This window comes from Lagenorhynchus albirostris, chromosome 1 (genome assembly GCF_949774975.1).
Source record: "Lagenorhynchus albirostris chromosome 1, mLagAlb1.1, whole genome shotgun sequence".
In the NCBI taxonomy this organism is placed as follows: Eukaryota; Metazoa; Chordata; class Mammalia; order Artiodactyla; family Delphinidae; genus Lagenorhynchus; species Lagenorhynchus albirostris.
This window is the reverse complement of record NC_083095.1, coordinates 42,997,570-43,020,313: the sequence shown is the minus strand read 5'-3', so window position 1 is coordinate 43,020,313 and position 22,744 is coordinate 42,997,570. Positions and strand designations below refer to the sequence as shown.

General features: G+C 41.6%; 1 protein-coding gene across 2 annotated transcripts in view; it reads right to left on the bottom strand.

Annotated features, from left to right (window-relative positions):
- The window catches only part of ARMH4 (armadillo like helical domain containing 4), a 127,658-nt gene that overhangs the window by 80,148 nt on the left and 24,766 nt on the right, over positions 1 to 22,744 (bottom strand). The window contains exons 5-6 of one of the 2 annotated variants that reach the window (XM_060167061.1): positions 15,980 to 16,015; positions 11,576 to 11,789 (exon numbers count right to left, since the gene is read on the bottom strand). In XM_060167061.1, coding sequence (XP_060023044.1) covers positions 11,576 to 11,789; positions 15,980 to 16,015 — 250 coding nt within the window. Of the gene's footprint in view, positions 1 to 11,575; positions 11,792 to 15,979; positions 16,016 to 22,744 lie in introns of both variants that reach the window. The other variant, XM_060167058.1, reaches the window with a different exon arrangement.

The window sequence follows — 22,744 nt, the reverse complement described above, 5'->3', positions numbered from 1 at the left end:
TTCTCACTTCCATGTAGATGATGCCATGGCTGCTTTTATTCTTCGGTAGAAGGTATCAAAGGCCTTATCGCTATTAAAGCACCTAATTAGCTATTTGGAAGTTTTTTAAATGATTGATCACTACGAGAATGCAATCATTTGATTCTCATCTGATTCAGATTCGAAGGTAATGAAGGTCGCTGGCCCAGCATTTTCAAGGTCTGCTCATTAAACGGTGTAGAATCACTCCAAGCTCATTCTAAAAAGCCATTCTAAAATGTTAGATTGCTGCCCACAAAAAAGAAAAGGTAGTTACTCGACACAGTGCAGGTGTTAGCTAATGCTATGATGGTAATCATTTTGCAGTATATAAGCGTATCAAATAAACACGTTGCACACAATGTTATGTTAATCAATACAGCTGGAAAAAATAAAATAAAACATTAGATTATGTTCCAGAAAAAAACCTGGCCTCAAAATGTTATCTATGGCCGATGACCTGAAGGCATGCTATAATTAGTTCATTACTAAAGGCTTTGTAGATGTAAAAACTATTTTGAAGTAAGTAGAGAGAACCAGAGAAAGTTAAGATCACATGAAGTCCTACCTGTCATGTGATATTTAAGTTTAATCTCAGTTATAAGCATTATGGAGAACCCTCAGCACCTGATCAGTTACCATTTTTTCCACAAATCCAACTAACTCCATTTAACATGCCCCTTCCGGTCCCGTCCCCTTCAGGTCCAGCATGGCTACCAGCTGGAAGAGAACCCCCTTTTAATCAATCAACAGTAGTCAATGCTGAGTACTAGATATTGTGCACTTCCCAAAAAGTCCTAAGCAAAATGAGATGGTGGAGTGGAAATGAGCCCTACTGCCGAGAACGGCTGGGGGAGTTTCACAGGGGAGGACTGAGTGGGAGTTAGGGTTGCCAGGAAAGGCTTCAGCGAGAGCCGGGGCGGGGGGTGGGGGCAGACAGACAGAAAATGGAGAAGACCATCCCAGGAAAAAAGAATAATGGTAGAAAAAAAATGCCAGGTCCGGAAATGTCTGATGCATGTTCTGGTGACAGTGATTACAGCCCGCTGAAGGCAGAGGTCTTGGACAAAGCAGCCGAGAGAAACGAGGAGGGAAGATAGACCCCAGACAGACCCTGGAGGTCCTTGAATATATCAGGGGTGTATAAAAGAAACAGATACACTTATAAGAAATGCTTCCTACCCATGAACTGTTGAATCCCTGAGTTACCTGATGAAAATCTCTGATTCCTTGATTTTATATTCAATCTCTCCTTCACTTCTGCTGTGGTGTATTTTTAATTCGCACCACCAATCCTCTGAATTTCAAAAATAGCTCTGGCTTCCTGAGGCCAGTTTGAGAGGTTGGCAGTTCTTTGAGATCACACAGAACCTACTACTAAAGTACTGGAGAGACCCAGCGGGGCACGAAGATCAATGTTTTAACAACGAAGACTGATTTCCCTTCCTCCACAAAGGAACATCCCCAGGGAAGGTTTATGCATAGGGGAGTTAGCTGCAGATGGGGCTGTGGCTGCCACTGTGCTCTCCACTAACTCTGTTCTACTAGTTTCCCTCATTAGCGTTTGAGACTTAGAGTTGACTCCTCACTAGTTTTCTCAAAAGAAATCTTTGGAGGAGAATAAGGGAATTTGCAGTGTCCCACAGCTGACTTGGGCAAAGCGAACTCTGTGTGTGTGTGTGTGTGTGTGTGTGTGTGTGTGTGTGTGTGTGTGTGTGTGTGTGTGAATGATCTGAGTTCTACCACTCTTGGAATTAATGAATTTCAAAGCCTCAATTCCAGTCTGCCTGAAATTCTTGGTGCAAAAGTCCTACATATAGCTGTGAAACATCATTAACTGTCAGTCCTAAAAAGAAAATTTAACACAACCCACAAAGTCATCCATGCCATCAATCCTTTCCTCCTTCCAAATGACTTAACATTTCCTATGCTGAAGGAATATAAAAGTTTGACTGTAGCCATTATACATAATTGCTCATCAGAAATGTCATGAACACCAAAATGAAAGAAAAAAACCCAGAATACATTACATTCTTTTTAGGCCAGAACCTGGTCTTGTTTAGCCTTGGCCAGCTATCTTTTTCATTTTTGGTTCAAGACAGGTGTCCTCAGAACATATCTGCGAGCGCGGTTGGAAGTGGGCAGCGGGAAGGAAGTCTATTCACTTTTATGTATTTAACCTACTTATAACCTACCCCAGGCTAAAAAGAGGATTTATGGCTTCTAACAAAAATACCTACAATATAACAGGTTAAAAATAAATAAATGGAAAACTCAGGAAATAAATGCATTTAAAACCTAAAATCCTGAGTTTCTCAGATTTTTCACCACAGGCATGGGGACAGATTTTCTCCCCTAGAAATCTCCAACTACTGCTAATCTGCAAGTAACCAACGGCTCAAATGGAAAGATCTATGAAGAAATGATTTATTGGACTTGGAAGGCTTCCTGCTCTGCAGACCTAACATCCCTTAAGCACTCATTCTCCTGAGGTGGGGAGAGGCAGGGATCACAATCTCTAATTTAAACTTTGGCATCAGTGTGTCCTGCCTAATGTGGAAAAAGGAGGTCTACACCCGAGTTCTGCTCCTCTTGTCTCAGAAAAATAATTCAGTTCTTTCCAAAGAAAGAGTAAATGGCATTACTCTTAAACCCAGAAACCCTGGGTACCATCTGAGGACAGGAAGGAACTCCAAGTAACTCCAAGGCAGGTGCCTACTCAAGGAAACTCACATCTGGAGATGCTCACTCATTCCAGATGCAGAGGTCAGGGTACAGACCTCCATGGTACAGATTTAGAAGTCTGTCATGTTGAGGCAGGAGGCCGACAGGCCCCAGGTAAGACACTTACAGCTGGCCTCCTGTTTACATTTCATGAAGCAGGAAAAAGTGGGCTTCAGGCCAGACACTCACAACTAGCCTCCTGTTTACATTTCCTGAGATAGGAGATAGGTGGGCTCCAGGTTAGGCATTTACAGTCAGCCTCCTGTTTGCACCCCAAAATGGACGTAACAACTGAAACAGGGTAAAAAGCCAGGCTTTGTCTCTTGTGGACGCCTTAAGATAACAGTTGTGGCAGGAGCAGAGAGGAGCCAGACCTTGTTTGAGTAAAGGATCAAGAGGCCATATACTTCCCATCCTTGGGGCAAGGGAGACACTACACATGCGCAGAAAGGCTCCTTGCAGGTCAAAAGTCAGGGGACAATGCCAGGCCACAGCGAGACTTGCTTCTCCCAGACGCCTTCACGTCAAGATCTATCTTGGCTGAAATGTGCGTGCGCACCTAAGGGGAGGGTCCTGAGACAAATTAGCCAGGGGGGACAAAACAAGATGATTGGCCAGAAGGAAGACAAAGACCTGGAAAACTGCCCTTTTATAAAGGATTTAAGTATTTCCCAAAGGCGCGACTCTCTCTCTGAGTTTGCCCGTGCATCTTTCCACATGTACTTTGCTTTTCCAATAAACTTTTTACTTTTCTCTTTACCTTTTGCCTCCTCACGTGAATTCATTCTTGACAAGGCAGGCAAGAATTAGGGATCCAGGCCCTAGCCACTGCCCCCTGTGGTCTAGTGGTTAGGACTCCCGGTCCGGGAACTAAGATCTTGCTTCCAGCTACCGCTCGTGCTGCATGCTGCAAGCTGCCACTTACTGCTACGTGCATCCGAAATCAACATGACCATGGGCTTTCTGGGAAAACTAAACCATGGATATTGACTTTAATCTCAATATGACTGTAAAAAGCTGGATTTTTTTTTAAGGCACACTAATCCAATACACAAAAGATCATTACAAGCAATGTAAATCTTTACTTAATGGAGGTTCAATTCCTAGAGCACAGAACACTTCTGACAATCCTCTTTCTCCAGCCCCTTCACAAACAGAAGCTGCCTCACCCCAAGGGAACAACCAGCAGACCCAGTCTAGGGCCGCTGTGCTCCATGGGTGGGACCCAGGTATCAGTATCTTGTGTCGCTCTCCAGGGGGTTCCAGCCAAGAGTGAGAAGCACTGGTGAGGGGGCTTTAGCCAATCTGCCACTCACATAGTGCTGGTTACGTTGGATTAAGGTTTCTTTCCTTCTCCTTCCTTACACATATTTAACCACGTTAGCCCGGCAACTTCCTGAGCAACCTCATGATACACAGCTTAACACGTTATATGCCAAAATACACTCACATTTGTTGCAGTGAAGAGTTGTTTGAAGTCTCACACTTCCCACTATCTTTCATGGAGCATCTTTTTCTTGCTGTCACAGCCTGTGTTGCACTATATTTAAGTGTTCAGTCTTAGCTACATGTTAAGTGTTCTAAAAGAACAAGAAGGATGATGAGGAGAAGAAAGAGAAGAGCTGACACGTTTGAGGACAAAGGCTCTGACTTTCTCACAGACCAATGCTCAGTTTCTCTAAGGCCGAACCCCCTCACCTTTGCCTACAGTTCATTCTATCTTTCTACCAATTCAAAACACATTCTCTTTCTTTCATATTAAAATCATCCTAAATCACCAGGTAATGAACCTGATAAATAATAATAAATCCATGATAACATCTTATGGGTTATCCTATCCAGACAGCAGATCTGCATTTTTGTAAGGCCTTCTCAAGATATATTATTGCAATCCAAAGGAAGGCTCTTAATATTGAAGAGTAGGCACCATGTTCAAACGGGGAGGGGGATATAAATTAGAGATCACACAAGCACTCCCAAAGTCACACCCCAAAGATGGCTGCCCACTCAAAGAAACGCCCGGTTGTAAATGATGATTCAATTCCCCACTGTGTAATCGCTCAGCCACTGGCCTCACATCTATAGAACCATTCTCTGCCCCATGGCAATTTATCTCTTTACAGGTCAACCTCTCACTCTTTCCACAACATACAGCACATACTTAGCTCTATGAATGTCTGGTGAAAAACTAGAAACATGAATGCTCTTCATTCTTCTGCTTTCCACAAACAGCTCTATACTGTTAATTGAATACTTATCATGTTTTTTAAAGACCTCCAGAGAAAAATATTCCACTTCCTAAATCAGGAACCCCTCCCAATGTTAGATGCAGGCTTTTGAATAAAACGTGAAGACAGCTATAGTAATTCTGCCTTAACTAATTGATGGCTTTTGGAAGCCTTATCTATTCAGAACATCAACCAAACCATAAAGTGGCCAAAAAATGGTCTCTTCTTGGAACAATACCACCACCCTCGGGCCCTCATCCAGAACTCATGAATTCAAAACATATTTAAGATAAATATATTAGTTTAACAAGATTAGTCACAGGATTCTTGGAAGATAAAAGAAACATGGATAAGAACCAGCCACAAGAGAAGTAAACAGAAAAACACAGATATCATAGACAGGTATAGTGATTGACACACGCCCCCATCCATTCCACCAGTCATGTGATCACATTCCCCTTGCCAATGATTGTTTAGAAATGAGCATGTGACCTAATCCCAGCCGATCAGTGGTGAGAATTCTACTGGGGGATTCTTGGAAAGTCTTCCTCTCTCCTGAGGAAGAAACACAGTAAAAAGACAGTCCTCTTCTTTGTCTGAACAATGTCTTGTCTAGGTGTGACATCTGAAACTCCTTCAGCCACTGCAACTGTACGGAGGCCAGGCTGGGGCCAAAGTGAACATCCCAAGGAGGACAGTGCAGCAAGGTGGAAAAACATGAGTCACTGATGACAGCTGAGCTACTGAGTCAACTGACCCAGGAGCTCCATCTCTGGACTTCTTGTTTTCAGAGAAAATATATTTCTTTACTCTTTAAGTCAACTTAAGGTTTCTGCTACGTATAGCTAAAGGCATCCTAGCAGATACAGAATGCACAGAGGAAAGAATCACCAGACATTAATTACATTGCAAATGTTTAAACATTAAAATGGATATGTTGGGCTTCCCTGGTGGCGCAGTGGTTGAGAGTCCGCCTGCCAAGGCAGGGGACACGGGTTCATGCCCTGGTCGGGGACGATCCCACATGCCGCGGAGCAGCTGGGCCCGTGAGCCGTGGCCGCTGAGCCTGCACGTCCAGAGCTTGTGCTCCACAACGGGAGAGGCCACAACAGTGAGAGTCCCGCATACCGCAAAAGGAAAAAAAAAAGATATGTTGACTCAACTTTGCCCATATTGATTTTATACTTTTAAAAGAATAATCGTGTGATTTATTATAGTGAAAGGATAAGAAGTGGTGTGGGGGGGTCACAGTACCTGCTCTCTGTACAGGTTCTTACCAATAAATCTGAAAATAAACTTGTTAAAAAAAAAGAAAATAAACTTGTTAGATCAGAAAAGAAATTGATTCTGCATATGTAAATAAAGAGCTTCCTATATGCTACTAGCACTTTACCAATCAATGCACCTCAGTCATAACATGGAACTTTCACTCCTGATTCTCTGTCCCCTGTGGTTCAGTCCACAATCACACCTCCCAACAGCAAGATCAAGAAATTGGGCTCTCTCTCTCCAGAGCTTTACAGGCAATGTGTATGTGACAATACAGAAAACAGAAGTGCACAGAATTAAGCCATGGATCTACTGCTTTGCCTCAGAAAGTCATCTAAGTTTTCTGCTCTTGTTACTTCACAGAAAATGAAACGATAATCTATTCAAAGAGTATGTATTATTTTTAGCCAATCCCAACTACCCACTTCAATCTGTTCATTTTTAAAGGTTTCTATGGGATTTAGCATTTGCTTTGGAATACCATTCATATTGTAAAATAGGATGTGATAGTCTATAAATAAAAATAACCCACTTAAAAATAGGAATGAATAAGATGACCAATTAAAGTATAATTATATTAAACTGGATTACTTTTTAAAGGTCTCAATCTTTGCATTTTTAGTGATTCATTAAGAAAAAACTATAGTTAAGTTTACAACACTCACACTCAGACTACAGCTGTCAAGCAAGCTCTACTTCTAAAAGGAAGCTGCTCATGAAATACTTATTGAAATCTGTATTAGTTTCCTATTTTTGCTGTAACAAATTACCACAAACTTAAGGGCTCAAAACAACACAAATTTATTACCTTACAGTTCTGGAGGTTAAAAGTCTAAAATGGGTCTTGAGGGACTAAAAATCAAGGTGTCAGCTGGGTTGTGTTCCTTCTAGAGGCTCAAGGGGAGAATCCATCTCCTTGCCTTTTCCAGCTTTGGAAGCTGCCAGAATTCCTTGCTCATGGCCACATCACTCTGACCTCTGCTTCTGTCATCACATCTCCTTCTCTGACTCTGACTTGATACTTCTCGCTTATACGGACACTCGTGATCACACTGGGCCTTTGCAGAAAATCCAGGGTAACCTCTCCCTCCCAAGATCCTTAACCTAATCATATCAGCAAGAGCCGTTATTCTTGGTACCACAAAATCCATCACAAATAGGGGAGGTTTCCCTCTATTGCACGTGACCTGAGAACATTTAGGAAACTGTATCAATGAACATTGATCCAGAAGTTGTCACTTATTTTGAGTTACTAGGAAATACTCCTGTCCCTCCAAGAAAAAGTTGGTGAGCTAATAAAATCCTAGACCCGGACACTACTGCTCCAACCCAGTTTTCCCACAGTGGAAAAAAAGGAAGGGCTTGAAAGATTTCTTCCTTATTTTGGTTCCCACGAAAACTACAATGCTAAAAACATGTTGGCAAACGGAAGATATCAGGAAAAGAAGTGAAAGTAAAAGGTAGGAGACAACCAGGAAACTGGTAAATTTTATTAAAAGGAAAAATCTGATATGAAATAAAAATTCAGGACTTGGGGAAATCACTTTAAAAAGCATAGCAAATCACTCAATTGGTATCACTAATTTAAGAAACCTTAGCCATGCATGGAGGCTGGAATCAGGAGGCAGGACAGGGGGACAATAGGGCTATTTGTCCTGTGCCTCCTACCCTACACACCTTAAAATGTAACTGCTATTAGCCAAAAACTGGGGAAAACCCAAATGGTCATCAACAGGTGCCTAGATAAACAAAATGTGGTATATCCATACTATTGAATACTACCCAGCTATAAAAAGGGAACAAATTACTGATACAGACCACAACATGGTTGAATCTCAAAATCATTTTGCTAAGTGAGAGAAGCCAGGTACATAAAGGTATATATTATACGATTCCGCTTATATAAAATTCCAAAAAATGCACTCTAATCTGTAGTAATATGAGTAGATCGGTAGTTACCAGGGATTGGGGACTGAGTGAGAGACAGACTGCAAAGGGCATGAGGAATCATCGGGGGGACAAAAGGGAAGTGATGGAAATACTCTGCATTTTCAGTGAGATGGAGGCCACATGAGTGTAGCCTCCCTCTTGACAACTGTCAAGACTCATCGAATTGCATACTCTGAGTGCAGTTTATCGTATATAATTTATACCTCAATAAAGTCAATTTTTTAAAAATTTGACTCTTCTTCAATGGTAAATTTGTGTTGAAAAAGGCTAGAGCCCAAATGATCATGTTACCCTTGAATTGTAACCGCTACAGATTTTTCTAAGATTCATAGCCTCTCCAATTGCTTATAATTATCATAAATGGTAAGCCAACTTCCTAAGTGGGGAAAATTGGCTTTCTGGACCACAATCCAGGAATAGATGCCATATGGCCTCCATAGAGTACCTCTGTACAAAAGCAACCCTCTCTCCAGTAAAGGGGTACAGTCCCTAAATATTCACCCAATCCATACTTAAAAGACTGTCCAACTGTCCATGATCCTTCCATATTATAAATCCACTACCTGAGGAGTCACTTGATGTGTAGATTTTTGTCTTTGTGTTTAACCTCTATAATAAGTTACATTGGTATTTTGTATTTTATTTTATTGATCTCAACCAGCTCATGTAGAACAGGTGCATTTCAGACTAAATATTTATTCACATGTTCCCAGGCCAGCGTTTGTGTTTGTTTTATAATATTTTGATATATTTATAAGCTTTTAGCAGTTTCATTTGATATTTTTTTTTGTTTTTCAGGGTTTTTTTTGCGGTACACGGGCCTCTCACTGTTGTGGCCTCTCCCGTTGCGGAGCACAGGCTCCAGACGCGCAGGCTCAGCGGCCATGGCTCACGGGCCCAGCCGCTCCGCGGCACGTGGGATCTTCCCGGACCGGGGCACGAACCTGTGTGTCCTGCACGGCAGGCGGACTCTCAACCACTGCGCCACCAGGGAAGCCCTCATTTGATATGTTTTTAAAGTAATTACTGCCCAATTACATGCCGGATTTGTTCAGGAAATGATTTAGTAAATACAGCGTTGTATGCACATGTATGATACCTTCTGCCTGTCCAGTGGAAGTCCATCCTTTATCACCTCCTCTCCTTACCATAAGCATATTCCACAGGAAATCCCAGGTACCTTTCAACTACAACCTTTATGCCAACCTAGAGGGTGATAATCCCAGAATAATTTCTCAGTCGCAGACTTCCTCCCTGAATTCAAGACTCAAAATCGAAGTCCATCTTGGACACCCCACAGGCTCCTCGTATTCAATGTGCCCGGAACTAGCTCATCATCTCCCCAATACGCCAAGTTCACGTCACTCTCTCTATTCTCTCTCTTCATCAGAGATATCACTCTCCACCTGTTCGCCCAGGCTAAAAACCTAGAAATTATCCTCAACTCTCTATTTTTCTTCAACCCCCCAAATCAGTTAGTACCCGTGACGAAAAGCTCTCAGGTTGGCTCCTTTTTCTTCATCCCACTTCCTCTGCCTTAGTTCGCGCCTTCGTTTCTCACATGGACATTTCATTGGTCTCATAAGCGGCCTTTCTCTCTCCCCAATCTCACGCTCCTCCCCTGTTCCTCCATTGCATTATCACTAGAATGGTTTTCATAAAGGACAAGGGAAAGCCTCTTGGCAGTCACCGCTCTTCGTGATGCATCCTTGTTTACCTTACCTTTCCAGCCTTGTCTGCTGTTGTATCTCCTAGAGCTTCTTTTTACCCACTTACAACGTTCTTTGCCAACCCATCTGTATTATGCCATGCTCTTTCATCCCTCCAATGCCTCTGTGTATGTTCTGTCTTTGACCTCTTTCTCCTGCAAGCTATCTCCTATTTATATATCCTTCAAGCGACAGCTCTGAACTCTCCAAGCTACTCTAAATGGCCCCCTTCTACATTTCTGCTCTGGCCTCCTATAACTCTACTTTTATTATAGAATTCATCCACCCTGCACTGAAGCCTTTACAAGTGGGCTCTGCTCTAATCAATAAAAGGCACTGCCTTGTTTTTCTCTGTGTTTCCAATGCCTTGCAAAGGAACATAGTAGGTGTTCCATTTTTTGGATAAATTAATTAACCAAATCTAAAGGACAGCTCGTGAAAGAATTCTATAATGGAAGAGAAGATGACATTAAAGATCCTTATGCATGTTTCCTTAGTTTTAGAGATTAGGGAAAGGATTCCCCCTTTGACTGCAAATCTTTAAAGGTTTACCAACTTTAGTCTGAGCTTTGAAAAAAGCGAGAGAGCTTGTTTTAAACTACACGATCGTGTGATAAACAGATGATGCGACTTTCCCACTCCATACTCATTTTAATGCACTTACCCTTCCTCATCACTAATCTGAAAGAGTTTTCATGGGAGGAGAGGAGAACAATATTTAAGAAATCATATGTAATAAGATTCTGAATTGGAAGTTTCAACCGAGGCACCAGGATACACTAGTATGATATTCCAGAGTGAAGTCGAAGACCAACATCCCAGTTTTCAATGAAATACTCCAAACACTGGTTATATGACCCTTAAATCTAACCTCTGCTGTACTTAAGGTATAAATGAGCCTTTTAAAAACTAAAAGAGTTTCAGGGAGGAGATTTCTTTGGAGAAGAGGTCACTTCCCCTCAAGTCAAGAGAGTGAGGCCTCAAAGAATCACCCAGAGCTTAATAGCCTCTCTCCAGAAAAAGATAAGAGGAGACAGACAGAGGAACGTCCCTGCTGACAGGAAGAGAGTGTCAGAGTTGGGGTCAGCCTGCATCCGTGGAGACTCTCACCGAACATCCAGGCCAGGCACAAGAGAGAGTAAGCTTGGAGCTGTCTGGACACTAACTGCTGAAACAAGATTGTATTTGATGATGAAATGCAACCACGAGAACAAGCAGAAAAGTCATGGGACGGCTGCAAGCTCACCCAGAAGTGAAGGAAGGATTTCCCCAGGGAGGAAATTCTAAAAGGACAGAGGATGACAAAATCCATTTGTTTTCCGACTCCAGTCCATTCACGCTGCTTGTGCAGCTGACTGGTTACACACAATTCCTCCCATTTTGGAAGTCCTCCCAAAGCCGACAGCTGTCCTCCAGCTGGGAAGGAAAGATGGAATTCCTTCCAAAAATTAGGTAACTGTGCTCTTCGTGGGCAGATGGAGACTGTCTGGAGCCTGAGTATTGAAGAGCATAAGTATAAACATAGTGAAGAAAGAACTGAGAACCTTTTCCCAGCTGAAACACCCATAAACAGAAGATCCATTTTGTTCCATAATCTATGCCAATGAAGGAAAGCTGTCACCTAAGAAAACTAAAATGAGGGGAGATGGGAGGGAAAGAAACACACATGACTCTTACCCAGGCCCTGACTCTGCTGTTCCCACTCGATGGTGTCCGGCACCTGGTAGGTGGCTCCCTCCAAAGAGACCACGTTTCCCTGCTCTAAGCCAGGTTCCTGAGACGTGATGCCGGGGAGAGTAAACCCAGGCAGCTCGGTGTCACCACCCAAGGTCTCATCCAGGGAGTCTGCATCTTTATCCTCCTCATCTTCTTCATCCTCATCTTCTTCTCCCTCTAGGCAAGAAGAAAGCAAAGGGAACATGAAGAAATACAGTGAGTGCATACAAATGAATCTTTTGAAATGACCCAAACACTACAAAACAATCATGATTGGCCTTTTCACACAAATTTTACAGCTAAAGTTGAGCAATATGGGCTTTGCGGGATTACATGCCCACCGTATTCTCACATTTTAAACTTTCAAAACCACAGCTACGTCAGATGATTATCACGCATCATGTTTACTGGGAGTCAAAGTTCAGGTAATACGGATTTTTGTTAAAGCCATATTTATACTTACAAGGGTAGGAAACATCCTCTTCCTGTTTTCTGGAGATCATTAAAGATTTATCTGTTAGAAAGCACACTGAAACACTAACAGAATTTAAAAGGAGTGTTCCAATCTCTTTCTATCTCATAATACTAAACAAGAGAATTATTATGTTGGCACAGTTTTCTTTCTGTTCTTCTTCCACATTAGTGAGTAGAACTCACAACAGTGTTAAGTGAGAGGTCCATAAATCCACACCTGTATCTGTGCTCGTTACAGAGGAGTGACCCAAGAGACGGGAAACCATTACATCAACGTTCTCCATACAATTCTAAAGGGGACTGGGAAATGAAATATTGATCAAGGACAGTCAGAAAAGCAACACATGAAAAAAATCATTATCATTACCATCATCATAAGAGTTAAATTCACAGCGTGTCATCTGTGACGCTTCAAAAAGTGTTGGATTAGGAAACATAAGGCCCCCAATTTCATTTTATTTCATTAATTTTAATTTTCTAGGAATACTTTGAGCCCCCACCCACATCCTGAAGGCACCTCTGAAGCCCCGGACAAGGGCCCACAAAATCCACTGAAGGCCTTTTCCTTGGTCTCCCCGTTGGCTCTGAACACAGTGGTGACTGCAACAGGGAACGCTCTTTAGATGGTAAAGAGGAGAGGGAGGTGTAAAGCCACCCAAGAATTCTGAGACTTTCCTTTTCCTCTTCCAGACAATTTTCTCCACATATATCCCTTTTCATCTATCATTTACAGGTTTTCTTAACTTAAAAAAATATTACCTCTAATCTTTCTCATTCTTATATATCCTTTAATTTTGTGGGCCTTAATACCTGTCACTGTTCCAAAAATTCAACAAATATTTATCAAACACCTAGTTCCAGGCACTAGGGATAGAGCAATGATGTCTCTGCCTTGATGAAGCTGATATGTCCCTCAGGAGATGTACATCAAACAAAGAGATATACAAATAGATATACAATACATGACACTCTGATTAAAACCAGCAAGAAGATAGAAAATGCCCGGTACTACTATTATAGATGGAGAGATCAAGGAAAGTTTTTCTGATAAGGTAAAGTTTGAACAGAGATCGTAACAAAATAATGAATTCTCTTGTTTCATTTAGGTCATTAAACATTCCAAGCAGAGGAGAACAGGGGGAGCAGCAAGACCAAAACCTTGAGGCAGATGTCTGCTTGCTGTGTTCTAAGAATGGCAAAGAAGACTGGGCTGGGGGGCAGGAGGGACAGAGAGAATACAGGAAATGAGGGGGAAGGGGTAGGCAGGGGCCACATCTAACATATATTTATAAAGAATGACTCTGCTGTAGGGCAGAGTATAGGCTATATCAGAGCAAGAGACAAAGCAGGGAGACCCAATAGGAGGCTATTTCAAAACCCAGGGGAAAGGGAGAGCAGTGGTCAAATCTGGGATGTAATTTGAAGACAGAGCCTCGCTGATAATTACAATGTGCGATGTGGGAGGAAGACCCCACTTTACTGAAAATAGGAACGAAAGAATAAAAAGCAAAATCAAGAATTTTATTTGAGATATATTAATTGTGTGGTGGCTTGTGCCTATGACATACAAATGGAAATGTTGGAAGTCTAAGGAAGGTCAAAGCTAGAAATAAAAACCTAGGAATCATCGACCTATTAATTATATTTAAAGCCTTGGCACTGGCTGAGATCACCAAGAGAATGAGAGTGGATGAAAGCGAAGTGGTCCAGCCCAAGCCCTGGACAATCGAACATTTAGAGGTTGGCCAGCAGAGGGAGATCCAGCAAAGGAGACAGAAAAATGACCACAGGTGGCAGAAAAACTAAGATTGAAGGACTGAGTAGCAAACTGAGACTCTGGCTTTGACATTTGGGAAGTCATAGTGACCCTGACAAAACTTGTTTCCTTGGAATGGTAGGGACAAAAGTCAGACTGAAGTTCTTCCAAAGAAATTAGGAAAATGGAAGTAGACACAGCAAATAGAGAAAACACGAGAAATTTTAAAAAGAGAACAGGGACATTAGGGGGTAGCTGGAAGGAGATATGGGGTCAAGGGTAGGTTCTTAAAATAGGAGCTACTAGAATTTGCTTGTAATTGATGAGTAAGATCTGGTAGAGAGGGGGAAATTGATGACGCAGGAGAGAGGGGAGAGCGGCTGGAGGAATGTCCCAAGAGATGAGGTATAATGGAGAGGTTACACACATGGACCCTGGAGCCGCACCAACTTATTATGGCTGCGTGATTTGGGGAAAGTTACTGAATTTTGGTGTGCCTCAGCTCTCTCACTGTAAAACTGGTATGAGTCCTACCTCACAGGGCTGTTGTAAGGATTACATTAGTCAATACATCAGGTACTTAGAACTAAGCCTGGCACGTAGCGGCCACCATATAAGGTTGGCTTCTTGGCTATTACAGAGAGGGGAGGGGGCCCAGTGCACGGCCTGCTCAACTACATCCTCCGCCGTAGCAGGCACAGGTGCCGGGGGCGGGTAGATTTGGTGATGGGAATACGTGAAAGTTATCATATTTCTTTTCTTAGTCAAATAAAAAACTGAAAAGGAGAAGAGAAATGGTGGTGGTTTGAGGCAACAGGAAAAAGTGTGGAATAGTCATCTTGAAGAGCCTGTGAGTGAATTCTTGGGGAAAATGAGGTAGGACTGCCAGGCCATCCTATGAGTCCACATAAGATATGATGTCATAAATTTAAAGTAAGGCGTGTTAAGATGATTGTGTGTTTTTCTTCAGCCACATTCAGCTGCTTGGGTGCAGGAATGGGTGGAGGGGTAGAGTAGGCAGAGACGTTTAACCAGAGCCAAGTTTTGCTAGGAGAGCTCAGTTGGGGAGGGGGGAGGAAGAAGCAGTTGATTGTGTCTGGGCATCTCGTGTACAGCATGGTGACTATGATTAACAACACAGTATCATATACTTGAAAGTTATTAAGACAGGAGATCTTAAATGTTATCACCATACCAAAAAAAATGGTAATTATGTGAGGGGATGGAAGTGTTAACTAACCTTACTGTGGTAATCATTTTGCGATATATATATATATTGCAAAGTGCAATATATATATATATATATATATATATATATATATATATATATAGCAAAATGATTACCATGTGTGTATGTATGTGTGTGTATCAAATCATCACCTTAAACTTACATATGTTATATGTCAATAAAATCTCCATAAAGCTGGAGGGTGGATAGAGAAAAAGTAACAGGGTCAGATTATGGAGAAAACTATCAAGGATCATCAAGACTATTTGACAATTTTGCTGACCTTCCTCCTATAGACAGAAATTTGTCATAGGCTAAAAAGAACACTTCATTATTTTTAAAATGTTATAAATCACTTTTAGTTATGTTTCCTCTCCACAAACTTAAGAGGGTTGTACTAGATGGAATAATTGTGACAATATGATACTGATCCCCTAAGAACCGCAAAGGCGAAGCCAGAGCTCCGAGCCATGGATTTCCAGCTCTCATCATTGAACCATTGTCCTCTGACCCAGCGGTCCCCAACCTTTTTGGCACCAGGGACCGCTTTCGTGGAAGACAATATTTCCACAGACCGCGGGGGTTGAGGGGAGATGGTTCAGGCAGTAATGCGAGTGATGAGGAGTGATGGGGAGCTATGGGGAGCGATGGAGAGCTATGGGGAGTGATGGGGAGCTATGGGGAGCGATGGGGAGCTATGGGGAATGATGGGGAATGATGGGGAGTGATGGGGAGCTATGGGGAGTGATGGGGAGCGATGGGGAGCGGCAGATGAAGTTTGGCTGGCTCGCCCGCTGCTCACCTCCTGCTGTGCAGCCCAGTTCCTAACAGGCGTCGGACTGGTACTGGTCCATGGCCCTGGAGTTGGGGACCCTTGCTCTGACCACCACCAACCACCAAGGACAACTTCTATTTGGTCCTCAATGTGTTCAGTTAGTTCCTCCTCTTTAAAATATAGAGCTAACTACGTGATCCAGCAATCCCACTGCTGAGTACATATCTAAAGGAAATGAAGTCATTGCCCTGAAGAAACATCTGCAGCCCCACATTCACAGCAGTATTATTCACAATAGCCAAGGTATGGAAACAACCTAAATGGCCATCAATGGATGAATGGATAAAGATGTGGTATATACTTATAAATATTTATATGTATTATGCATATTATATAATTTATATTATACCCATAAATAGGTGTAATATAAGTATATTATAACATAAATAGAATATTATTCAGCCTTTAAAAAAAAAAGAAATCCTGTCATTTGCAACATGGATGAACCTGGAGGGCATTATGCTAAGTGAAATAAATCAGACAGAGAAAGACAAATACTACATGGTATCACTTATATGTGGAATCAAAAAAAAAAAAAAGAAAAGTCTAACTCATAGAAACAAAGAATAGAAAAGTGATTGCCAGGGTCTGCCGTTACAGGTGGAAATAGGGAGAAGTTGGCAAAAGGATACAAACTTTCAGTTATAAGATGAATAAAGTTTGAGGATCTAATGTATAACATGGTGATTACAGCTGAAAACACCATATTGTACAATTGAAATTTGCTATTAGAATAGAATTTAAATGTTCTCACCAAAAATAAAAAAGGTAAATATGTGAGATGATGAATGTGTTAATCTGATGGTGGAAATCCTTTCACAATGTATGTGTATATCAACCCACCAGCGTACACGTTAAATATCTTACAATTTAATTTGTCAATTATACCTCAGTAAAGCTGAGGGGAGGAATACAGAGCTATAAAAATAATGAAAGGGACCTCAAAAGTCATCTTCCTCCATCTTTTTGCATCCTGAGGAGAGGGCAGCATCTATGCAAGTCTACGCAAACAAAATGTTTGCTGCCTTCACAATGGGATTTGGAGGACCTTGCTCAGGTCAACGTGCCTCATGTCTCACAATCTCTCCCACACTCACCCCCCATGGTAAAGCCTTCCTTCTCCTCCCTGCCCTGAAATGCCCGACATGAGATGTCTAACTCCAAGTCAGACAATAAAACTGAGGAATACTCTCTCCAGAAACACATGATTGAGTAATATACAATTATTCAATTGTATATTGAGAAAGGGAAAGGAAGGACCCTGTCTGACGTGTGGGGTGAAAGAGGAAAGTCTTCTCCTTGTCCCAGCAACACTGATCTTCAACACAAAGAACTGTATACGGTTTACTAGTTGTCACTTTTAATACCTGAGCAAGCCTGGGGAGACAGCTATAGAAAAAGGAAGTTTCAGAAACTGTGCAGAGAAAATAGGAGGGAGACAAGCCTTACAGGAGTGAGAGTTCTCCTTTAGTCTAGTTTTATCCCCTCATTATCTTTTTCTGCCAGGGAATTTTCTTATTTTTTAGGAGGCTACAACCATTTTGTAGCTGTTAAACATCTTTAGTAGAATGTCACCTGTACCCTGCTGCAATTTCCAGTAGAATGTTGACTACTATTACAGATCAGTAACAAAAACAGGTATGATAACCTTTCTAATATTAGCAAAATAAAGTATTTTACAGCAGCTTGGCCCAGAAAGGTGAAAAACTATTGGATAAAGGAAGGACAATCTTGTCCTCTGCTGTATCACCAGTGACTAACCCAGTGCCTGGCAGTCTGTAGCTCTCAGTATTTGTTGAATGAATGGATTGATGGAGGAATGAGCAGTCAGTGAGCTAGATCCAGGTTTTTAACAACTGGATCTAAGGAAACACACAATAGCATTTAATAAGCAATTAGTAACACTTTCCTCTGAGTAATCTTGCGACAAGCACAAAGGCAACATATCAAATGGACAGGTACAAAACAACCCAGAGTTGTATGCATGCTTCTTCCACTAATAAAAACTAAAGAGAAAGTCATCTGTATTTAGCCAGTCTTTCCATAGTTGCATCTAAGAGAAATAATAATGTTATGAACACCTCTGAACATAAAGGACAATCACATGAAATAATCATTCAGCAAATAAAACTGTGCCAAAAACAATAACAGGATCCCCGACTCAAAGAACTGAAACTAAACGAAGAACTCATTCAAATAACACTACCAGGTTATATGTTAAAGGCTATAGGGTAATGCTTTCTGAATTTTGTAATTTGGGGTTAAGATAAACCCAAATTTTATTTTCATTTATCTGAATCCCAAATAAGCATGCGGATCAACATAAAACACACACGCACCATTATTCCATACAAAGATAGCACAGAAAAAGAAAAAATGAACCTTTAAAAATGCTCTTGGTTTACCATTTATAACAGATACACCTCATATATCAACATCTGGCGACAGTGATCAGAGACTGAAGTTATATTTGTCCTGAGAATTCCTAAAGAACACTGCAACCCAGGAAGGGAAGGTTCAGAGAGTTCAGCCTAAGAAGTTTCTTCTAGTCATGTCCCCTGGAATGGAAAGTGCATCCTCGTAACTGATGCTTCTTCTTCCCAGGTTGACTGGACACCGATTACTTCATAAAACCAAACAATAACGCTGATGCTAACAGCAATCAAAGGGGCAGTCATGATGGTTTCCGAGTAACCACCTCCCGTGAGAGGCAAAATCCTCCCACCACTTCGCACTGCTCTCACTCCCAAACACCTGACACGGATTACATAAAATCCCCTGGTCACTCGTGCTGAACCAGCATCTGCTCAAGGCATCCCACTGAATTCAGGATGCACAGTCAGGCAATGACTGAAGCTACTTGCCGTGGATTTAATGGATTTTTCCGTAGTACTCTTACCAAGATCAAGTCACTGGCTAGCATGTCCAATGTCAAGAATTCTGACACCTAACAATAGTGAGAAAACCGACTTAGGTGTCAGCCAAAGCGCCTACACAGGTGTTTGGACGTTAGGCAGCTCAGCCTGCAACAGGGTCTAGAACATGGTTTGATTTCTGATTGATGGGCTTGAGGTGAACTGAAACAGTTAAAATTAAAACCGTAAAACATTAAATAGAGATGCCAGGTTACGTGCCACGTGGCCAAGAGATGCTTGATCATATTAAGTAGTGTGGCAACAGCTCAAACAGAGAAATGGCCTGTTGCAAGTGGCAGGAAGAAAAAAAATGTCTAGACAGTATCATCTCTAAGCCAATTTCATGTGTCTGGCCACTCTCTGACAGAATCTCTTCACAGCTGTTTCATAACCCATAACAGTACCTTGTACTTACATGGGGCTTTTCTTCTGAGGAAGTCAAAATGCTTTGCAGGCATTATTCTCCAAATGTACACAGTTGGCTAAGGAGAGCAAGTTTTATAAGCTCTGTATTACTTACAGCCTACTTCGCTGGTGATATAACTGCCTCGGGTGCTCAAATATCACAGCAGAGCCTCAAATGGGTTTGTTAAACCCCAAATTTTGACTCTCTAGGACAGGCCTGTTTTCTTTATTTACTGCAAACATTTCTGCCTAAGGTTTTCCTTAGGCAGAAACCTAAGAGTTTTCATTTCATAAACCAAGAGTTTTCATTTTGTTCGGGACCAGGGCCATGATCTTCCCAACAAAATCAATAGAAGATACGGGAGAAAGCTTGCCCTGTGGTCTGGGCCCGAGTAATCTGGTTCTGCTACAAAGTCCAGTTACCATTTAATAGGCAGTTCCCACCAAAGATGCTCAGTTTCTCTCAATCCATTTTTATCACAGTTTAGACATTTTAAGATTTCCAGAAGATAGAGACATAGCTAGCATTCCTAGAGTATTGCTAATGAGTCCAAGGGGAACCCTTGGTTGAGAATACATCATCCCAACAATATGAGTAGGAAGGACCCCACCTGTAACACTTGTTCCCCAACATGACCTCTCTATCCTTGACTTATAGGGAGAACAGGCTCCTCCTGCCTGTACTTTCTGTCTCTTTAGAACAGCAATGATTAATTTGAATCCTTGTCTTTGCCTATTTATTCATTAGGTTTCAGGGTCAAACCTCTCTTTTTCTTTCCTTTACAAAGTTTAAAATTAAATCTAAGGTACACAAATTAGGACACATGAAGAAGAGGAAAGATACCATGAAAAGAAACAGGGTGAATTCTCTGGGAAGAGGCTAAGCATGAGTCTTTCTCCCATTTCCCCTGTAAATGGAACGGCTGTGACACATCCAAGTGGCAGACGTTTAAAAGAAGAAACACTTGTTGGCAAGTGTTTTCCTGGGAACCCCTATACAATATAATCAAGAGCCACTGTAGCAAAATGGTTTCACACATAAAGAGCGACTGAAGTACTAGGGATGGTACTGCCTTAATTTTCCAAATTTATTTTTAACTTTGGCTTCAAATCGGATGCAAAACTTAAAGGCCAGAGACAAAAAAATTAAACTTGTTTTGAGGAGATGAAGCAATTCTCCAGCAGATGGCTCCCTGAGATCGAAAGGGATTGAGAAACCCCAGAAACTACTGAAATAATGACCAAAAAATTCAGCAGCTCACAATGTTAAATTTCATTACATTTCTTAAATCTTAAATATTTCTGCCAACTAAGTGCTTCTACATTTTTATCATGTAATGTTAGATATATACAAGAGAATATGTATATAATATTTCTGTTATTAAGCATAATAATGAAATCACCTCCAGAGAACTCATCATTCAGCTAAAGAAATGGAATATTACTACTGTGGCATCTGTTTGCATATTCCTCTATCATCTTAACCACCTACTTCCCCTGAACACCATAAAAAATTACTGAACGATGAGTCACCTTGCTGTACAGCTGAAACATTGTAAATCAACTATACTTCAATTAGAAGCATGTGGGCTTCCCTGGTGGCGCAGTGGTTGAGAGTCCGCCTGCCAATGCAGGGGACACAGGTTCGTGCCCCGGTCTGGGAAGATCCCACATGCCGCGGAGCGGCTGGGCCCGTGAGCCATGGCCGCTGGGCCTGCGCGTCCGGAGGCTGTGCTCTGCAACGGGAGAGGCCACAGCAGTGAGAGGCCCGCGTACCGCAAAAAAAAAAAAACAAAAAAACAATTAGAAGCATGTAATGGGGAAAAAATTACTGAATGTTATATTCTGGGACTTTTTTTCCACTCAAAATTATGACTTTAGGTTTCACACATCTAACAAAACACTGGTTTGTTAATTTCACCAATTTATGGTATTCCATTTTGTAAGCATGTCACAATTCATTTATTTAGCTTCGTGTGAATAAACTTTTGGGTTATTTAGTTGTTGCCAATTTTTTTGCTGTTATGCATAGTACTGTTATGAACATTCATATATGATCTCTAGTGGATCTATTCATTGGTTTCTCTAAGGCATATTCCTAAAAGTGGACTCGCTCGGTCAAAAGGAATAGAGGTGTTGAACATGCTAAATGATGTCTAGATAGATTTCCTTAGCTCCACATCCTCACCAACCTTTGCTACTGTCAAACTTTTTCTTTTCAATCTAGTGTGTATAAAATGATGGGTCAGGGCTTCCCAGGTGGCGCAGTGGTTGAGAGTCCGCCTGCCGATGCAGGGGACACGGGTTCGTGCCCCGGTCCGGGAAGATCCCACATGCCGCGGAGCGGCTGGGCCCGTGAGCCATGGCCGCTGAGCCTGCGCGTCCGGAGCCTGTGCTCCGCAACGGGAGAGGCCACAACAGTGAGAGGCCCGCGTACCAAAAAAAAAAAAAAAAAAAAAAATCAATCAGTATAGTGTAAAGCGACTATATGCCAACAATAAAAAAAAATCAATTAGTATAATTCACCGTATTAACAGAAAAACCATATCGTCATCTCAATTCCAAAACACAGATTCGGAAAAACCATTTGACAAAATCCAATATCCATTAATGACCAAAAAACAAAACAAAACGAAAAAGTTTCAGCAAACTAGAAAAAGGCAGAAACTTTCTCAATCTGAAAGAGGACATCTATAAAAATCCCAGAGCTAACACCATATTTGGTTCCCTTGTATTTACCGTCATTATTGATATATTTGAATTTGTTCCTTTATTTGATCCCACTTTTTCTATTCTTTTCCTTCTTGTTATCTCACTTGCTGTCTCTTGGTGCTACTCTCTCTATAATGTCTTCAAACTGATCTTCCTGTTCACTAACTCTCTCTTATTGCATATTTAACCATTTAATTATCAAAGGTTTTTCCCCAACAATTCTATTTTTATTTCTAAATGCTTTATTTGGTTCCTTTTTTTTTTTTTTTTTTCATTTTTGGCTGCATTGGGTCTTCGTTGCTGCCCACAGGCTTTCTCTAGTTGTGGTGAGAGGGGGCTACTCTTTGTTGTGGTGCTCGGGCTTCTCGTTGCTGTGGCTTCTCTCTTTGCGGAGCGCGTGCTTCAGTAGTTGTGGCGCATGGGCTTAGTTGCTCCGCGGCATGTGGGATCTTCCCGGACCAGGGCTCAAACCCATGTGCCCTGCATTGGCAGGCGGATTCTTAACCACTGTGACACGAGGGAAGCCCTATTTGGTTCTTTTAAAAAATCTGCTGGGTCATTTTTGTTAGTTTCTTATTACTTGCTCATTTTTGTGACTTCATCTTTTCTTTCCTTCAACCTTTTATGCCATGGTTATTTTATATTCTACTCTGATCATTTTAGTATCTAAGGTCCTGGATAAGGAGTATGCCAATCAACTGTTTGACTTTTCTGCTGACTCTCAATCATGGCTGTTTGTTTTCTTGTTAGTTTATTGACCTTTTATTATGAGACCCGATCTGCCTGATTTTAATCTGTGGGTAAA